Genomic DNA, 20,115 nt, shown 5'->3' on the forward strand with positions numbered 1-20,115 from the left:
CTTCTAAGGAAGGTCAAAACAGACAGCTTGCTCTGTTCCCATTTGTAACCACACCTAGCCTCTCCTCATTTCAGCAGGCCAGAGAATACGGGGGAAGGCTGGGCTTGACAGATAAAAGGGTCTAGAAGCATAATCACAGCAAGGCCAGTGTGAGTTACATTAGGTATCTTTCCAGAGTTATAATTCTGCAAATTCTTTAGAAAAAGGTTTGAAAATTGTGCTTACTCTGTGTCCAAACCCAGGGACTCACACCGCCCACATTTGCACCAAGTTCAAGAACCATAAATACTACACAAAACAGGGATTTACAGAAATTAAGAGATGACAGCATAAACAAACCTTTTTGTACAAGCTATATGAAAAACACAGTATGCTCTTATAAATAAGGACCTGTGAAACACAAGGGCACTTTATGGTATATTAATGTGCACTGGTTAAAAAAATAAACAAGCAGACAAACCCATACTGAGAAGCTGTCAGCATATGTATCTTCTCAGGGAGGCGGGAGTACCTAACCCACCTTCTTAGCTATCTACAAAACTGCAGCAAGACCTGAACAATATCTGAAACACTGTAGCAACAATAGCGGCTACTGTAAGTGACTTTGAGAAGCTTTACACATTAGAAGGAGTATCTGAAAAATTCTATTAATACAGTATTTCATACAGTGAATGTGTTAAATCAATGTAATGAATTTTATGACTGCATCAGCATAAGAGATGTGGCTGGTTTTAACTTCTAATAAAGCATAATTATAGAGCATGGAAAGAAATTGATCTAAGTATTATATCAAAACTGTCAGTCTGCTCTTATTTCATTGCAGAGGCAAAAAAAAAATAAATGCTGTGTCAGAAAAATCAGTACCTGATGCTGCAAGACAAAAATACAGTATTATAAAAAAACCCCAAAACTTTCACAGTCAGGTGATGGCATAATACTTTTACAGGATGTAGAAAACTTACATAAAGTAAAGCACCTTTTGTGACTTCTGTAACAGTGCTCGGCAGACAGCTATACAAACAATGCCCTCAAATCCAGAGAATAGTGATATAAGAAACATTAACATGTTCTGAAAATACATGGCAGATCTAGAGATAACTAAGCCTTACCAGACAAAAAGCAAATTTGGTTTTCACATTATTTTTGCCTCTTAGCTGAAACAGGGAGAAAATAATACAGGTAATTACAGTTGCTGTATCATTTCATTAGTACGTATTTGCAAAAAGACAAGGCCAAAGCACTTTGGAGAATATAAAACTACATGCAAGAACTTTGCAATATTAATTGTAAAAAAGCACTTTACAAAATTAACTGTTAACCTTTCATGTTACTCCCTTTTGATTAATATTTCTTCTTTGATCAATACATTGTTTCATGTTGTTGAGTGGCCAAGCCATGCAGCCGATTTATCGAAGTCTTAATCCTACACATTATAACTGAGTCAACTTAGTTTTCAGAGGACTGAAATAAAATGGACAAGGCATTTGTTACTTTTGCTTAATATACACACTAGATGTCACTCAAGAACAGCAGCAAAATACCCACCAAACTGTACCAGAAAAGGCAGAAGTCAATTCCTTTCATAAATAATTTTATTGATTTTTTAAACTGTTAACCCTCAGCACCTGGATTCAGGATTTGTTAATGTTAAGTAATTACCTATTTAGCTAATTAGAAGAAAACTCCAGGAAACCTCTGGCTCATGCTGACATCAGATTAAATATGGCAGGCTTAACAATCAATTAGTTTTGTTTCCTATGGCTTACAATATGAATCTTTTAATTATTTGGCATTTACATTTTTTCTTGCCCTGTGTTCAGGCTGATGCATTCTTGATTCGTGTTAAAAGCCCCTCTAAAAAGCTGTTTTCCTACAATGCATTGTTATCAAGTGTTAGTTATAAATGGATCGCAAACTTACTTCCAGTTGATAAACACCATGAAGGGGATTGCACCAAATTCCACACAAATTTGGTGAATTAAACAATTTCTTCTTCCTCAAAACTGTCGGTGACTAGGCTATTATATAATTCTCCTCAATTGGGACCCAAAGCAGCACTTTGTTCATATATAAATATGTATCTTTTTCTTCTTCGTATAGTATGTTCTCCTGATGTTTTTAAGCAGTATTAAAGGAGTGGTTACCAGCCACCCGTTTTCAAGACACAGGAATGCATATTTATTCACTCTAACCGGGTGAGTAAGCATTAGCTATTTTCCATTCAATGACAGCCACAGAAATTTAATTACTTATTCAAGACCACAGAGTAAGTGTATTAATGAGCTCCCATTAAATTGCACAGCCTTGCTCAGTAAACGTGGTGATACCTTCTTCACAGGGGGTGGGGAGGGAGGAGAATGAGGAAGAATCTCTCTTTCCCCAAATACAGTCCTAGCAGATATACAAGCTCATGTTCTCTGACACTGCCTCATGCAAAATCCTAAAGCAGACTCTTTTACCAATACCATAAGTAGCAAAAAAGCACAATTGGATTTTCAGATTTCAGCCTGAAAATGAATCTTGAGGTTAATGGAATGCGGGACCGGGGGGAGGGGGTGGGGAGAACCTGAAAAGGGAGATGAACTTGATAGAAAGCAGAAGATGAGACAAAAATCCAGGATTTCCTGTAATAATTTTCATGCTCATTTTTCACATTACAAGCACGTTAGGCTAAACAGCATCATTCTTATTGTAGTATAAATATTATTCTAGCGACAAACTACACATTAATGCAAAAAAAAGCCATATATGTCTGAAAGTTTTGAGTTGGGATGGTGGTTTTTTTCCATTTTTAAAGGGAGGAATAAGAGTTGAGAACATTGAACCTTTGCTTTAGCTTCAATTTCTAGAGTTCCATTGAAAGTCTGGGGTTCTTTTTCTACCACTCCTACCAAAAAATAAGCCAAAATATAAACAAAGATAACATTTATATGATACAATACTCAACTAAAAAGAGAAATCAACAGAAGATGTGTGTGTGTACCCTTAAAGAAATCAGGCTAATTGTTTACCTAATGAATTATTAAAAAAAACCCACAACTAAAGGCACCACTGATGTCTTGACTTCAGAGACAAGTAGAGTTAAGACTTCAGGTACGCACTATACAATTTTTTTATATGTTAGGCTTTCATCTGGTCCAGTGATATTTTCTCACATATAAATATGTTTAGGTAATAACTAATTAAAGAGGTCCCTTGGAAAATGATCTATCACAGTCTATTCTTCTTTAAAGACATCCCAATTTGATTATGCAGAAGTTAACCAGCTAACATTTCCTCTCTAGACACTGCAAATGCTACGACCGTCACTGCTGGGAAAAATATGCTTCTGGAAGTAAAAGATGCTCCACTGAATTTAGAAAAAAAAAAGTTAAATTAACATTTCACAGACTCAGATCAAACTGATATGCAGTAGTTGACAACTCTTATCCTTTTATTTTCCTTGTGCTGCAAGACCAAATACTGTAATCATATTAGATGCCTTCATCTCAAAGGAGTACAGCCCAAATTCCTGCTGTGACACATTCAAAATAAACATAACACTGAACTTCATACTGACAAGGCATAGGGAAAAAGTACTGCTGTTTTGAACTAGCCCTCCATAAAATACAGAAGAACTTACTTAATCTAAAAAAGAAAAAAAAAAAAAAAAAAAAAAAGAAGACTACTTTGAAAGCTTTAGCCCAACAGAAGCTATGCAACTACTGATCACTTGCTACCAAATTCTCCAGGAAAATCCCAGGGCATTTTCAAAGAGCTGATCCTCAGTTCCTTAGGACAGATCATATTACTGTATGACTTTCAAGTAATTTTAATAAAATCTCTTAACTTGGGATATTCACTCAAGCAACATTCCCGTTGCATAATACCATTTTTATCGTTGTTTTATCTACTTAATGCACATCCTATTTCTTTTCTGCTTTTTACCTTGTATAGTCATGGACACCTACTGTCATATGATTTCACCCCTCACTGTAAGGTGTAAGTAAGCATATAATGATGAGATTTAAAATAAAATAAAAAAGTTTCATTATATGGAAAACTTACTTCAAAAAGAAAGAGAATGGAGTCCAGCTCCTCCCTTTGTGATTTATTCCCTGCAAGACAGAAAACAATATTGTTTGCTATAAGTATACGGTATAAGACAGACAGCAAAATTATGCTGCTGTTTCTCAACTGAAGTCAAAGATGTTGCACTTGGTTTATTTTTCTTCATCTTTATCTAATATCAAAAGAGCAAGATGTTTCCAAACTTCATTGCCTCTCAATAATGAATAAGGGACAACTAGAGCGCCAGATCCACAAAGCATTGTTACTGGGCTCGTCTCCAAGCAAACAGCTATTCCTACCAACATATCTTCAACACAGAGGTTTTTTTCTGTGGATCTCTGACAACGTTTCAGCTGAACAGACATGTGCTTAATTGTAGGATGAAGGCCTTCAGTACTTCAAAACCAGATGAGAGGATATGTATATAAATGCACAATACCCGATTTCTGTGCTGAAATGACACTCAGCCATAAAAACGTATTTAGAATTCTTTTCAGTTACTTATGAAATTTCAGAGAGCAGTTTTTCACTCATCTCTTTGATACCAAAAAATTAAAATTATTAATACTAACACTGTACTGCATGAAACTATTAATGCAAATACAGATAACTCTGGACTATATAATCATTAGATAAGCTCTAATGGAATAATTTTGAGAACAGAATTTAGGGAAAACTGACTCAATTGCTGGCAAAACTCTAAAACTTACCTTTTTGTTTCAAGCTATTTTCCAGTATTACAAAGTTTTCATAGAATATAAAATAAATTTGAGAATAATTGTTCTCAAAAAATTGCTTCAGGTCACTTCCATCCACAATATCTGAAAAGAACAGTTATTACACAGTATTAGAAAGCTGACAATTGTTGTTTTCATGCAAATTTAGTATTACAGAATGAAACAAATGCAATACAGAACAATTTTAGTGACTTCATTAAATATTCTATACTAAATTGTTATTCCATCCTTGCAAGTAAATAGGCAAATCTCCATTTTCACTTAATTTATGAAAGTCTGCAGTGTGACTTAGGTTCATTTTTTTTCCATTTAAAAAAAAGAAAAAAGGTGGGGTGTGTCTTGGCTATCTAAACAAATGGCTTCTATACCATCAAAACAAGCAGATACTGTTAGGAAACAAGCACAACAGCAAAGATTTCTGTATGCAAATTGCAAATCCAGTTCTTAAATTTATCTGAAAAGCAGATCAATTCAGAAACCAGCAGATTTCCAATTAATTTTAAAAAATAATGTAAATTCAAGCGTGCATCACTTTCCTAAGCCTTAACTTAGTTTAAAATTTGAAATAAGTTTATTTCTTAAGAAAAATAATAATTAATATTTTCTAAACCTGGTACTTGCAAAACACGCTTTAACTTCACCTGTTTCTTCTTTATTGTAACTGATTTGGTCAAGAAAAGTGAGATGATTCCACCCAAAATTAATAGGATAAAGGGCAAGAATTACTGACAACACATCTTCTCATTGAAGTTTCACCTCTCAAGAAACGTTTTCATTAATCAAGACAAAGCTGATTACAACAAGAAGACCCAATATATCACACAGCTTACAGCAGAAAGAATTACTTTAGACTTAGACAATAGGTGGGGGTGTTTTTGCAAAAAAATGGTACCTTTTCCAGTAGTAAGGCTTAGTTTGGTTGCTTGTGCTATGGAAACAATTACTGCATGGAAACTCTTTTACATAATATTTGTTTCCTACCAACTACTGGTCTTGAATTTGCAAGCTAAGTGCAATTATTCCTCTCTATGAATGCGTTCTGTTAAATACAACTCTAGGAGAAAACAAGGCTTTCATTTACAAGGATTTCATATGAAGGAATGAGGTCATTAAAATCTAAACAAAAAGGAAACTTTCCCTTTAAATTGTGTAAAGAGGAGAAAGGAACTGCCCAATCAAAAAAGTAAATTCTCTTTTTCTATAAATGTGGCATTTCAACAGTGACTCATCTATTATTCTGATGTAGGCATGCATTCTTGGAGCTACATCCTTTTCCTATTGAACTATTTTGTTCCTTCTATCCCTTCACAAGATACATAGGAAAGCAATTTCTAACCTTAAAAGAGGCCAACAACAATACACCCATTTACAACCCTAAGAGCAGATACTCATTCAGAAACTAAGATTTTCTTGCAACTCTGCATGCAAGTTGTCATCCTGATACCATTGCACAATTTAAAAATAATAATAATAATAATCCAAAATATTATGAATAAGTCAAACACCCAGTAATTCCATTGATCAGTCAGAGCCAGAGCTTTCTTGGGCATTTCACTACCAACTCCTTATTTTTTGCATACATTAAGTAAACACCATTTCTCTACTCCTCCACGGTGCTCGTGTTCATGATGACAAGCAGTGGAAAGCAGCACTAACCACGAATGCTTCCCCCTGCTCCTCTGGGCACAGGAAAGGTGGCGATGTCTTTGCCAGTTCAACTAACCTCTTGCTGGTAGGAGGACCAGCTAAGCTGGTGACACCAGCTCTTCTTGTGGCCTCTCTCTCTTCCACATCACATCAGACTGCAGGGAACAGGCAGCACTATGGCAAGTCCCACACGCTCCTTCCTTCATTGCTCTCTCAACTTTGGCTCTCGCTACAACCTATCTTCTCTCACCCATTTCACCCAAAAATGATCACCAATGAGACCACAAAAAGAAAGACTGCTTCTCAAAGAGGATTTACTAGAAGTTGGCAGGAAGCCTAAGACAGTAACTTGGATCACTACTACACATATGTTTGAGCCTTATGCTGCTGCAGGTTATTCTTCTGTTTTTCAAATGGAAAATATTAGTGAAAGTTTCATGCACTATTTATCATTTAAGACAGTAAGATAAAATACTGACTTTTGGTAAGTCATGTTGACTGAAGAAGTATTTATAAGCATTCAAGGAAATTAAACAGCAAGGTTGGGACTGAATTGCAGGTAGTAGGTTATATTTTTGTATTTACACATAAATAGCTCTCATTACTACTGTTGAATTCAAAAGTCCAAGTGCTAAAATCTAAGGCAAGTTGGCAAACCTTATCAGCCATCAGCTACTTAGTGGCTTTCCAGAAACACGTATAACTACTCCATTCCCCAAACAAGGACAGGTGATCTCCTGTTAAAGACTGTTTAACACTTCACAGCTTTTACAGCAACATACAGGAAACAGCAAGACATTCATGAGAGTATACATGACCTTTCTTCCACATAAAATATGAAACAGTTGGCTCAATAGATAACTGCAAGTCACCCTGACTTACCTTACTAAAGTTAAAAATTTACGGAAATAAACTACTCTGGTACCATTTAATAAGAATCTGCCAAACTCTCATTCTCTTCCTTGTATAAAAAAAAACCTAGAGGGGACAATTATCATGCTCTTAGCACAACAGCTTTCCTTTTATTTTCCTGTTAACTACCAAACGTTATTGCAGTCTAAGTAGTTAGAAATCTTCCCTTTATTTCATGAACTTCCAAAGTCACTTGGCTTTAGTTACTTATACAAAGTCTTCTCAGTCCTGAGGGTTTTTGTGTTTTTTTTTTCATCTCGAGTACTTCAATTGAAGGAGATGAAGAGACAACTTTGCAGTCATACCCTGGTTAATGATAAACTTCTGTTACTAGCCTCACCCCTGAAACTACATAAAATTTTTACTTACCTTCAAAAGAAGGCATGTTGGCATAGAAACATACCCTTACTAAAAAAACCCAAACCAATTAGAACAATTTCTAAAAAATTTTGATACCTCAAATTTCACAGGAAACCTAAGGAACAATAGCTGTTCTAAATTCAGCAAGAATTTTGGAACCATTTACTTTTGAATGTCTCTAAATGAAAATTTCTGCTAAGTTGGTATTTATCTAGCTGTACAGAACTGTGCAAACCAAGACAGTGCCACAGCTAAGAAACTCCACTACTCTCCTTCATTAACTCATTTTTGATTGAGAGTTAAATTGAAAACATGGGTTTTATTAATATATATTTTCTAAAGAAAAAGAATAAGGATTGCACTTGGTAGCCTAACAAATTTCATATTTAACCTAAGCTGAAGTCTGTGTGTAGCCATATCTGGTCTTCTCTCAACAGAGAAAAGGATAAAAACAATGAACATAAGCAGCACCCCACATCTGCTAGCAGTAGTACTCCCAACACACATGAAAGCACAAAGTGTTGCCGTTTTCCAGTTCAGGAGTTAAGGAAGAGTTTCTTCAATGACAGGGTTGAAGTACATGTAAAGTACTGTTAACTCTGAAGACAGACCAGCTTTTACTCATGCACCCATGAGCAAGGGGCCACAGCACAGGCTCTGAGGCGCACGTTATTAATTCAAAACTCTAAGCACTAAAATCTAAGGCAAGCTGGCAAACACTATCAGCCATGCAACCCAGTCTTTTGAAACACACAATTTAGTCCATCAGTAGGCTCAAAATCAAGTGTGAGCACATACCTAGTCTTAACCCATCCAGCAAACCAAGTTCAGGATCAACACAATCCACAAAGCTGTGAAACAATTTGGGTTTGACAACTGCACCAAATCAGTGCTGCTTCCATAACAAGGTTATCATTTTAAGATTATTCAGTGTTAAAAAACCCTGAAAATCCAGCCCCTTAATTCAACTTATTTGTTGTCACCTTCTTGTAGGCAGCTCACAGCATATTCAGTAGCAGCTATGGGTAAGCTCCAATTTTTTCTTATTTTTTAAGCGAAATGGGAATGGTGGTAGCCAAGTTAAATCACCAGAGACTGTTGGCAGGGACCACGTTATTTCCAGCTTTAAACAAAGTTCTCATGCACATCACACTCTGAAATTAGCAAGAACACCACCACCATGAAGAAAAGGCTCATCACCTTCATGAAACAGAAATACTTCAATCCGTTTCACGGATGAGCAAAGACTGACATCACCTAGATTACCACAGAATCACAGCGGACGGTAGCTGTGGTTCCTATTGGATCATTGTTCACATAGATACTGTGTCATGACAGAGCAATTCTTGAAGCCAGAAGAAAAATGTAACGGAAATACAGTAAAGCTGTGCAAGGATGTCAAACTAAACATTTCAATTGTATTTGAAAAGAAAGATTGAAAGAGATGCTTCAATTAAAAAAAAAAAAAGAAAATTACTATTTTTACCCAAGAACAGCCACAGAAACAAAGCCTCAAAAAGCAGAGACACATTTTTATGCTAAAAAAAGTCCCACAAGAAACTACTTCGGGAAGCAATGTAGCAAGCTTCACTGAGGGCCAATCCAGTGTGAAAAAGCCAAACCAGCACTGTTTGTAAGACCATTATTTTTCAAGTCTATCCTAAAAAAAGACCACACTATTGACACTTCCACAGTTCCTACTGACTTTAGCAAAGTTCTGCATGTTAGTACATCTTCAAAGCAATAAAAAAATAAAGGAAATTTTCTGGTCGTTTAACTAACACCAGTGAACATCCACTTTAAAATAATCGTGTTGTTATGCCGGTTAGTGTTTTGTGTTGTTATGCAGGTAGACTACCCACAGAAGCAGGAACTCAGATCCTAAAGGACTTATTTATTCCTTTCCCTCATCCCTCCCCTATTACATTCTTTTCTCTGACTTTTATCCTGCAGCATCAGTAGGATCTCAGAAGATTAACTGTCCTTTTGTCTACAATTTAATACCTGTGAATTTAAACTAACAGAGGAAGAAAAGATGACACCTCCTAAGGAAACATAAGAACAGGAGAAGTTGTTTCGGGAACATGGGCCACTACGGCCTGAGTGAAATGGGGACAGGGAGTGAAATGACTGGGGTGGAAGGAACACTAAGACACATGCCTTCCTACCCTTGAACAGCACAAGTAGTGCCACATTTGAGGTAAAACAGCAGGGGGTGGTGGTGGGGGGTGTGTGTGTGGAGAAACATCCAACTATTTTTGAGCATTTATACCAAAGTTTTCCTTAAATACAGTAGAGGTTTTACCATGTGTTGCTTCATTTTCTGTGCTGAATAATACCACAAAACATATACTGGCAACAATATCTATGAAGATACTATCTTCAAAAAGCCACTCTCATATTATCTAAAATGTTTACATTCATGTTCTCTAAAGTGGACATCTCAGGAAGGTAACCAGAGCCTGCTTTGATGTAGTCCCTGCAATAAACCACATGCACTAGAAAACAGCCAGCTGTCACATCACAGCACTTCAGCTAATAAGCCACTAATATGCTACCTGGCCCTCTGGCACCGATAACAATTTCCACTTAAAACCAATGTTCAACCATAAGTTCAATCAAAAAAATCAGGCCACTATCCCCAAATGTAACAGACACTTGGAAGAAAAGCTACTTCCTGAGAAGTGATGGGTGTATTCCCACCCCCGCCCCCTTGCCAAGTGGGTAATAAGTACCTTTACACAAAACCACCAGACAGCACTACCTTCTGCACCATCTGCTTTGGAACATAAATTAATTTCGTCACACTAATAGGCATATTTTTCCATTTGTTCCACCTGTCAGGTCTGTCACAGGAGCCTGACAACCTCCTCTGTACTGCACAGTCGCACAAAAACATAACACTCCCGTAAGATGGGTATAACCGAGAGCCATAACAAGTTCAGTACTTCATCTTTAACTAGTCATGTCTTGGTTTCAGCCATGTCTTTCTGAGAGACCATAAGGGGAACATTAACAAAAAGTTGCTGTATTTCTTATTTCTTCAAATCTGCTTTTTTTAGCGAAGCTAGTGGAAAAGGAAGAAATGTAAGGTCTGAGAGCTCACAGTACGTTCCCTTAGAGCAGTATTTCTCAGGGTGGTTTCACAAAACATTCTAAACCTCATCTCATAAACAAAGAATTCCCCAAAACTTTTTACAATGACACTTGATGTTATTTTAACATTGTTTGCACAGCACGAGTGATAAGACATACACAGTTAAAAGGCATATCATAATGCAGGTAAGGTATCTCCTCCCATCTTTCTATATACATGCCCTTAGGCCCTTAGGTACCTAGATACATAGTACGATTAAAAAAAAAAAAAACCCACACACAAAAAATCCCCACCACCAAACAAAAAACCCAAAACAAACCACAAAAACAACCAAACAAAATATTTATACACCTCCAGCACAAGAAATGTACACATCTGGTCCCCAGAGAGAGACTGACACAAAACTGACCACTGACTGCTAACTATTAAAAATTTTTATATGCAGAATAGGAGGAATTTATACCCAGAGCAGTCATATACCCTTTACTCACAGCTAACACCAAAGCAAAGCTTCAATACTGTTCACGAAACCCACGATGGATGCAGGTGCTGAGGGACTCTAACATGTGAGCCTCTTGTCTCCCACCATCGCGCACAAGTGGTCAGAACTGCTCTACTTTTGAGTCCAGGTTATGAAGCTGAAATCTCTATCTATGGATTGGGCATGTTGAACATGCCTATCATTGCTCAAAAGATGAGCAAGTTCTGGCCACTTCTAGAGCATGGCCCAAGACCACTTAGTCCAGCATTTTGTCCACTAATCAATTACCCACAAAAATCTCTTCTTGAGATTAGCTACTTAAATGAAGTAGAACACAGGCGAACAATGTCTTTAAATCTGTGATTACCCACACCTGTAAGAAACGCATCCCCCAAAAATCAGCAAGACGCCCATAACAAGCTAAATCATCACAAACTTACTCATTCATCTCCACATTCTCATAAAGTACAGCTTTCTCAAAGGGACCATGCCAAGGGGAGACTAATCACTACTCTTCTCCCTCAGGATCATTCCCACCGTCAACATCACAGAAGTTCCTCACTTTGTTACAGTACATTCAAAACTTCTTTTGTATGTATTGTGCTATCAGTGGAATATCACAGGAAAAAGCTTTTAATCTCAAACTCAATCTTGAGCACCACCAATGAGCCTGCGCTCCAAACCACAGCGAGGTTCCTTAGTGCAAGCCTTGCAGCCTCGTGCCAGGCCGAGGACTGAAGGGGAGCACTTTTGCTCTGCAAGGCCTGAGCTACCCCCTGGGCAGTGACTCTGGCTCTGTGCACCCCTCACACCACACAGGGCAAGCATGGTGGGGGGCTGAAGGAGAACTGCATGAACACCAACTGACCTGCCTCTCCTCAGTGGAAGACATATCAGCCAATTTCTGCTCTCTCAATGAGCTACTAACCTCAGGCCCTCCCCTCCAGCCACTTCTCACAGCTCCTAACGCAGCACCTATGAAGCTCCTAACACAACGCCTTTGAAGCTCCTACATACCTGCCAAACTTGACTGAAATGGTAGATGATTAGAGTACACAAAAAATACAAATCAGATCCTTTTTTCCTTGTTTCTCAGGAGGACAATCCAAAACAAGATAAACGAATACTAACACTGATTCTCCTGAACTGGGACAGAGCACAAAAGCTTTTAAAAAAGCCTTTTCCTGCTGCAGTTTGCTGACCAATGGAGCACACAAGGCCACCCAAAACCTTGCAAACCATAGCTCACAGCCAAAATACATTAACTGGTTTCAGTGTTCAGAATAAAAAGACCAGGGCCAAGGCTTCAACTGTAAGGTGACATTACAGAGAGGTACAACCTTGCCACAGACATGGGAAGGGCACCACAAAATACTATTACATGACCTCCTGCAAAGTTGTTTGTTTTTTTTTTTAAATAAACAACACTGAACTAAAATTAAACCCCCCCAAAATTAACGTTGTTGACAAAAGCAGAGTTTCTACATATTGATCTTTCAAAGAACCCTGTAGGAAACACATCTACGTACTATTTTGTACCCAAATGTACTATTTTGAACCCAAACAACACCACCGCATCACAAATATTTTGGCACTGAGCAACACAAGTTTCCCCAAGCCAGAAGCAGCAAAACACCCAACTGCCTCTAAGAGCTCCTCTAACTTTTCAAAGGACACACACTGCTACCTTTCAACAGCTACAACCAGGACAGCTTATTACAGAGCTCCCCAGAACTGCAAAAGGAGCTTGAAGAAAACTGAGGAAACGTAAGGCAGAACAAGGTGCCTTCAGCAAGGGTTGCCCCCGAAGAGTTTTGATCACCCAGCGTTACTCTTTCTTGAGGACAGCGCTGACCCGGCAACCCAGCCAGCGCTATGGATCGGTCCGAGGCGCGCCAGAGGGCGAGCAGCGAAGCGCGCCCAGCCAGCCGCCCGCGGCACTGCCGGCAACCCTCCCTGAGGGGAAGCGGCGGCTGCCCCCGCGCCCCGGGCCGCTGCCCTGCCCGGGACCGCCTCGGCCGCCAGCACGGCGGGCGGTGGCTGCCGGCGGGCAGACACGGGGCGAGGAGCCCTGAGGGAGAAGCAGGGGGCGGGGGTCCGCGCCCCGCCCCTGCCCCACCCTCTCTCCTCACGGCGCGGCGGGAAACGGGTCCGCGCCCCGCCGGCCGCCCCCCACTCACCCAGCAGCGCCCGGAGATGCTTGAGGCGGGTGAGTACGTCCCGCTTGGGGTCCAGTGCCTTCTGGGTGGATTTCCTGACATCGGCGTGGCCCTTCCTGGAGAACATCCCGGCGCGGGGCGGGCGGCGGGGGGCGCCGGCAGCTGAGGGGAAGGGGCTCCCTTTGGGGCTGCGGCGGGTGCGGGCCGCGCAGCGGCTGTTGTCCGCGGGAGGGGCTGAGGGCCCGGCGGCCGGGCAGGTGCGGGGAGCGGGCGCCCACAGCCCTGCCCGCTACGGCCGCGCCGCCCGGGGCCAGCGGGGAGGGAGGGAGGGGAGAAGATGGGAGCGTCCCCACCGGGCGACCGAGCTCGTCGCCCGCCGCCTCACGGGTGGGCGTGCCAGCGCGAAACCGGCCGGCCCCGCCGCCAGCTGACCGCCCCCCGCGCGGGCTGCGCGCTGCGCAGGCGTGCCGCCGCCGGGGGGGAAGACTACGGCCCCCGGCGTGCCCCGCGGCGGGCGGCTCCGCGCGGGCCGCACCGGGAGTGGGTGGTGCTGCGGCCGGCGGGGGCCGTCGCCCATGGCGTCACGCCGGCGTTGTCCTGACGTCATCCCCCAGGGCGCCCCCGATGAGGCGACCGTGCGGCGGCCCTGTCGGTGCTGCGTAGGGGCGGGAAGAGCTCGAGCCCCGCGGGCGCTTTGTCGGCTGCGGGCCCCGCCGGGCTAGGCCGCGGCCCTCCAGCGCCCGGCACGCCCGCCCCAGCGCTGAGGCCGCCCCCGCGCGGTACCCGCTGCGGCCGGTCGGGCCGCCCGGGGTGGCGGTGCTGAGGCCGCGGGGCGTGGCAGGCCCAGCTGGCGGGCCGGGGGCGGCCGGGGCCCGGCGAGGCGCAGTGGGAGCGGGAGAGCGGCGCCGGTGCCGTAGGCAGGGCGCTGTGGACGGGCGCGCTGCTGGGCACCGGGCTACGCTCGGTTGTGTTTAGGGGAAAAGCCCTCGCCTTTGAATAACTGCTTGCCCTGTAGCAACGTAAATAAGCCCTGTCATTACTCCCGTGACGCGTCGGGGAGATAAAAGACTGAGCAGAGTTACAGTTACACAACAAAAGCAGGTTTTGCCCTGGAAATAGAAGGCAGCAGGGTTTCAGCTAAAGACCCTCGGATCATCTTGGTAAAAATCCTGGGTAGAGATGTAAATTTTAATAAGCTCCAAGGCAAGATGAGGCCCTAAAAAAGAACACTGTATTTCAGAGAAAGAAATTGCACATAAATGTCTTAGATTTTTAACAAAATTATTTAAAAATTAATTTACGTCATATATTTATAGGGATTATTTTTCAGCCATGAACCATTGTAGAAAAATGTCATGAGCTACTGTTGTTAGGATGACAGAATACATCACTGCTGTGTCTTGCTTCCTCTGAGCCTTTTCAAGGATCATTTTTTTCTGCAAAGGTCTGGAGCCCACAAAGCAACGTGTCAACAAGAGCTAAGTACATCCTGCTAGCGAAGGGACAGTCCCAGTGTCTCCACCCCTGGGATGACCACATGGCAAGTGAGATTAGGGAACTGGTCTGGGTGAAAATCAACCTGGTAAAGTAAACAAACAAGCAGGCAGCAAGAGTTTGTGGTGGAAGGGTGCTGTAGTTGGTGCTCATGGGTGCTGCTGGTTGCACAACATGGTTGCAACCATGGCACAGCTTTCACCCCTTTGAAGCATAGTTGGATTCTGGAAGGTGGGGAGCAAAGGCTGGTTGCGTCTCATCGTGCTACCCTGTAGAGCCACCAAACCTTGTGGTATTCCTGCTGCTCTTTAAGAATCCACTTCCTGGAGTCACAGGAAGATGACTAGTGCTGACATGCACAAAACAGTTTGAATGACCTTGGAATCAGGCACAGAGAATTTATTGTCGCCTAATAGTCTATTGTTTTGGAGCCAGTTAAAGGCTTACAGTAATTCGTATTGCATATTCTTCCCATAACACTGTTACACAATGTCTTATTCTAAAGAAGTTATAAATCTTCAGCAATTGTCTAAAATTGTTGGTCATGTGTTGCGAATTGAGCATCTGCAGCTTCCTGAGAAGAGCAAATGGGGTCATTCCAGCTTTTCCCTGTCATTACCACAAATCAATATATGCAGTTGGCTCAGGAAACACATGGCTAAAATCTTGGCTTGTTCTTTTCTTTTTTCTTTTGTTTTTCCTTCCCTTTTATATTAATTGACTTAGAAAAGCAACAACTTTCAGTTTGTCTCTTCTGGCAATTTCTGATCATTCCATGTTTTTTGTCTTTTCCTGCTTTGCTAAAAAAAAAAAAAGGTCATTGTTATTGCAGATAAAGCAGTTGTTGTCATATAGCTGCTTTAATGTCTTTTCTGATAACTTTTCTGATAACTAGGAAAGCATTTTGGTGCTTAGCACCTAATTGCATAGCTTTAGGCACTCCGTGTTTTGAAGTTTGCCAGAAATTCTTCTTGTTAAAAGCTCCACAGAATATAGATTTCATTACTCGAATCGCAGTGCTCTGTGAGGGCAGTCCTTTCTCTCCCTATTAGGTTCTGGAAGATGTGGTCACGTGAAGAGCTGAGTGAGTCAGTATCATTTAACGCTAGGATAATTACAGTGGTTTGGTTTGTTGGGTTTTTTACTTTTGTGCTTTAATCACAGAATTAAGGTTATTTGAACTCAGTTCTTGTGCACTGGTGAGGTGCAGAGTTGAGAGAGTGCCCCTGATGCTGTAGGCAGGTAGCAGGGAGTTAATGCGCCATGGACAGGACGTTCATACCTGGAGCTTGGAGGGTTGACGCTGATGAGTGAATGTGTTGTGATATCCAACTGCAAGCAACCAGAGGAGGTTTGAACACCACCACCTTTGTTTCCAGCAGTGTTGGAAAGCCTAGTGCAGGGCACATGGACCAAATTCAACTCTGCTGCCGTTACAGTTAAAGTGTTACCATGTTTTCTGCTTAAGTGAGGACTTAATCTGATCTCTGTATCACTAGTGGCTCATCTGAATAAGAAATAAGCAGGCTGATAAAGGGACACACACTGACATATTAGAGTGGATTTCTTTGAGAAGGGGTTTTGGCCTCTTGGTTGCAATGAAGAAAACTTCAAAGCTCCCAGAAATTAAGATACTTCCATACAGGCTGTGATGAGAGACTGCTTCTCAAAAGTTTCTTGTCCTAGTTTTCAGAGGGCATATATTACTTGGAAATACACAGTTTCATAAAAGCTTTTAAAAATTGAAGTTATCCTAAAGATTTTTGACAATTTTCCTGGTTATTTTTGATATGTCTTTGCATTAGCTGCATCATAGCAGTAAAAAACTGGTAAATTGTGGATGTTATAACTTGCATTTTCTTCTGCATGTCATGTGTCATATGAGACAATATTTTGTTCTGCTTGTAAATGCGTTACTGTACGCTAGCTAATCTTCATGGTGTACAATTCCTTTGTCTTTTATTAAGAACAAGCAAGCAATCAGTACAGCAGCGAGGTGCAAACCTATTTAACTGTTTCTCCTCTGAGTACATTAGGTAAGCAAATACAGACCTTTAACCTATCAGTTAAAGCATCATAAAATACAACTTTTCAAATTAATCATTTATGAGTTGATTTAACATAATGCAAACCAGAAATCCCAGTAAACGTGCAGCAATGATTTCAGCCTGTGTAGGGGAACTGCTTGTAAAATCCTATGACTTAACATTTTCTAACAATATAACAGTTGCAATTTCCCAGAAAGTCGGATGATGGATTTGCAGAAGTTGATGCTTAAGGTAGAAGAATTTCCTGGAAGAGATTTGGTCATTCAGCTTTCAGGATCTGAAGTAAAATCTATATAAAGCAGCCATTCAAGCGGACAAAGCAGTCATCAGTTATCACAGAACTGAACTTTAAAAGGTCACAGCACAATGTGATGTCCTAAGTGAGCTGAACGTAACATACAGACATAAGCACGGCAGTGGTGCAAATGGATTCGGTATTCATTTGGGTAAATCACTCCCTTGTGCAGGAATCAGCCTTTTAGCTGTGTGTTTGTTCGGGCAATACAGTGTGCAGACCCTCACCCATGCTGGCCTCAGCAGAGGAAGACCAGTGTTGCATCAGTATAGGCAAGATCTCTGAGAAGTCGTAGCACAGCCAAGACCCCACAGACAAAGGAGAAAATTATGACCTTGAAAATAACGTCACTGCAGTGTCTGCCCTGAGGAGGAGAGCCTGCCTACCAGTCACAGCCTCTCTGCTGTACATGGCCTTGTTGCTGTAGAGAGCTACTAGAGGAGTTACTATTTCAGCCACTCATTGCATATAAGCGATACAAGTAAGGGGCAGCACATTTCCAGTCTAGAATAGCCGAAATTATTACTATGCATTTACACTACAGGCAGGCATGCTATCCCTGAATTGGTGTGACTCATGCGTTTTGTTCCTCCCCTCTTGGAAGCAGCATGGTACTTCCAGAGAGTAAGGGGGTCACACCAGCAGCGACAGCCTCGAAGCGGGCATTGCCCCTGCATCTCCTTGCAGCTGGTCCCTGCCACTTATGCTCAGTGTCTGCCTTTGCCACCTCTGGGACACTGTGAGGGGTAGGTGGGGCAGGGGAGCAGAACCGAAGTGCACGATATTGGTCTTTGGTCACATTTTCTGCCCTCACTTCTGGGCTGCCAGCTGCCTGGGCGTGGGCTTTTGGCTAATGGGTGCCCACAAAGCAGCAGCAGGACATGTCCCCAGCACGTTTTCTTCTGGAGTGAGTCGCTGGGACACAGATCATGTGAAGGGGAGGACACTGAGCAGTGCTCTCCCCGGAGAGCTTTGCCTTGGAAAGGAAGAGGCTTCCCGAAATTCTCCGAGACACAAAAGGTGCAGGTCTACTGCTGTGCCCTCCAAGGAGGGATGTTTTCCCACACCCTGTGCATCTGTTTGCTTGCACCGCTTCCTGATGTCAGGCCTGCCCAAGGCCTGAGCACCATCCAAAGGACAGACGAAAAGCTCAGCAAGGTCTCAAGCCCGAACAGAGCCAGGTGCCTGCACAGGGACACCCCTCCTGCCCTGGGGCTGTCTGTTTGCTGCAGGTGGAGAGTAACCTCATGAGAGATCAGGGCTATGCCACCTTCAATCCTTTTAGAGACCAGAGCAGAGCAACAGGTGCTGACCCAGTGCTGGCTCCTGTAAGCCACAACCCATCGGTCCCTGTGCCTTACGCACTCACTTTTCCATGGAGGATGACTGACCCAAGACGTGAAGGTACAAGCACACATCCCATGTTGTCCTCATTCAATTTCTGAATTTATTTCTGATGCATTGTGGGAGAGCATAGCAGTCCTGAGGAGTAACGGCTAGCTATGGGTCTCAGGGGTTTTCTTATCACCGTCTTGAAGACATGCTTACCTCCTAAATTTCACATCAGAAGGATGACACAAATCACATGTCGATGGTCAGAGAGCAGTGACTTACCATTAGCGTACAACAAAATGCGTCAAACAGTCAAAAGTAATAGGATGTGGCTCATTTGCTTTACTCTTTTCACTTCAGTGGGCCAGGAGAAGCAGGAATTGCGCTGTGTTTCTGTGCTCCTAAGGCACTAAGCTCCTTAGTCACAGTAGGCTGGAATCGCTGTCCTGTTTTTGTACCCGCCATAAGCAAGGGTGGGCAGTGGTAAGAAATTCTACCTCTTGCTGCGGAGTTTGTGGAAAGGTGAAACCTGCCGCTGCAGCTGTAAATACAGCCGCCTGAATTTCACTGGACTTGATGAACAGGCAAGGTTACTTTTCCTTGAGTCTGAAATCTTAATGACAGAGATTAAATTACAAAACTTCTCTGCTTACTTGTGTAAATATAACACTTTATAATGAGCCTGGAAAAAAGGGTAGGGAAAAAGTAAATAAGAGAGACTTGCCTCTTAAATAACGTACAGGTGAGATAATAACTTCCTTTGCATAGGATGCTGGCACTGATTATTTGTCCTTCAAACGAAATGCCTCAAATTGTACTTAGTTATTTTTTGTGTCCTGTTGCATATCCTTGGTCTGACACATCCATTAAGGCACACTAGCTTCTTATTCCTGCATTCAAGTCAACTCACTTGATGGTTTCTGACTTGGGTACAGTGTGCAGTTTGCTTGACAGAGCTTTGGTACTGTGTCAGCGTGCTGCATGTGGAAATGGAACTCTGCACTTGATATGACTAAGTGTGTGTAAAAGACTTGTAGCTGGCTCTGAGTTTGATGGGTTTATTTTCCTAACAGTGGTCCTATAGGATGTGGAGGCATGGATCCCTGCACCTACAAGGTACTGCTTTAGACTCAAAGCCGTATGGTTAGCACTTGATTTCTAATATACATCTGACTTTTCCAAAGTCTAGATCCTGCAGACTGCTTTCCATGGATCAACTTCTGCAAAGGTTCAGCATTTTGCTGAGTTTATGAAAGCAAAGGTGCCTCATCCATTTGCACTCACTGAGGATCTCCCCCAGTGACTCTCATTGGCAGCCCAAGGGTTTCTTACCATCCCTTTGCCTGTTGCAGATGAATTAATGACTGACACAGACTCTGAAGTGTTGGAGGAGCTGGCAGTGCAAAGGAATCAGGAGAATGTGACCAGTGCCCATCTTATCTGGCAGGTAAAGAAAAGCAGTTCAAAGGTGCACAGTGTCTGCAGGGGATGTCTCCTGAAGAA

General features: G+C 42.1%; 1 protein-coding gene and 1 long non-coding RNA gene across 7 annotated transcripts in view; one reads left to right on the plus strand and one right to left on the minus strand.

Moving 5' to 3' along the window:
- RALGAPA2 (Ral GTPase activating protein catalytic subunit alpha 2) overlaps positions 1-19,950 on the minus strand; it is a 142,415-nt gene extending 122,465 nt beyond the window's left edge. For 2 of the 4 annotated variants that reach the window (XM_080407772.1, XM_080407770.1), the window contains exons 1-3: positions 13,465-19,950; positions 4,761-4,871; positions 4,048-4,097 (exon numbers count right to left, since the gene is read on the minus strand). In XM_080407772.1, the coding sequence (XP_080263898.1) occupies positions 4,048-4,097; positions 4,761-4,871; positions 13,465-13,570 (267 nt within the window). In that variant the 5' untranslated portion in view covers positions 13,571-19,950. The remainder of the gene's footprint in view (positions 1-4,047; positions 4,098-4,760; positions 4,872-13,464) is intronic. The other 2 variants (XM_080407769.1, XM_080407771.1) reach the window with 1 other exon arrangement.
- Positions 4,878-20,115, plus strand: part of LOC308071816 — a 117,258-nt gene continuing 102,020 nt past the window's right edge. For all 3 annotated transcript variants that reach the window (XR_013931315.1, XR_013931316.1, XR_013931317.1), the window contains exon 1: positions 4,878-13,493. This is a non-coding gene — a long non-coding RNA (uncharacterized lncRNA). The remainder of the gene's footprint in view (positions 13,494-20,115) is intronic.

Source organism: Falco punctatus (genome assembly GCF_963210335.1).
Source record: "Falco punctatus genome assembly, chromosome: 12".
Lineage (NCBI taxonomy): Eukaryota > Metazoa > Chordata > Aves > Falconiformes > Falconidae > Falco > Falco punctatus.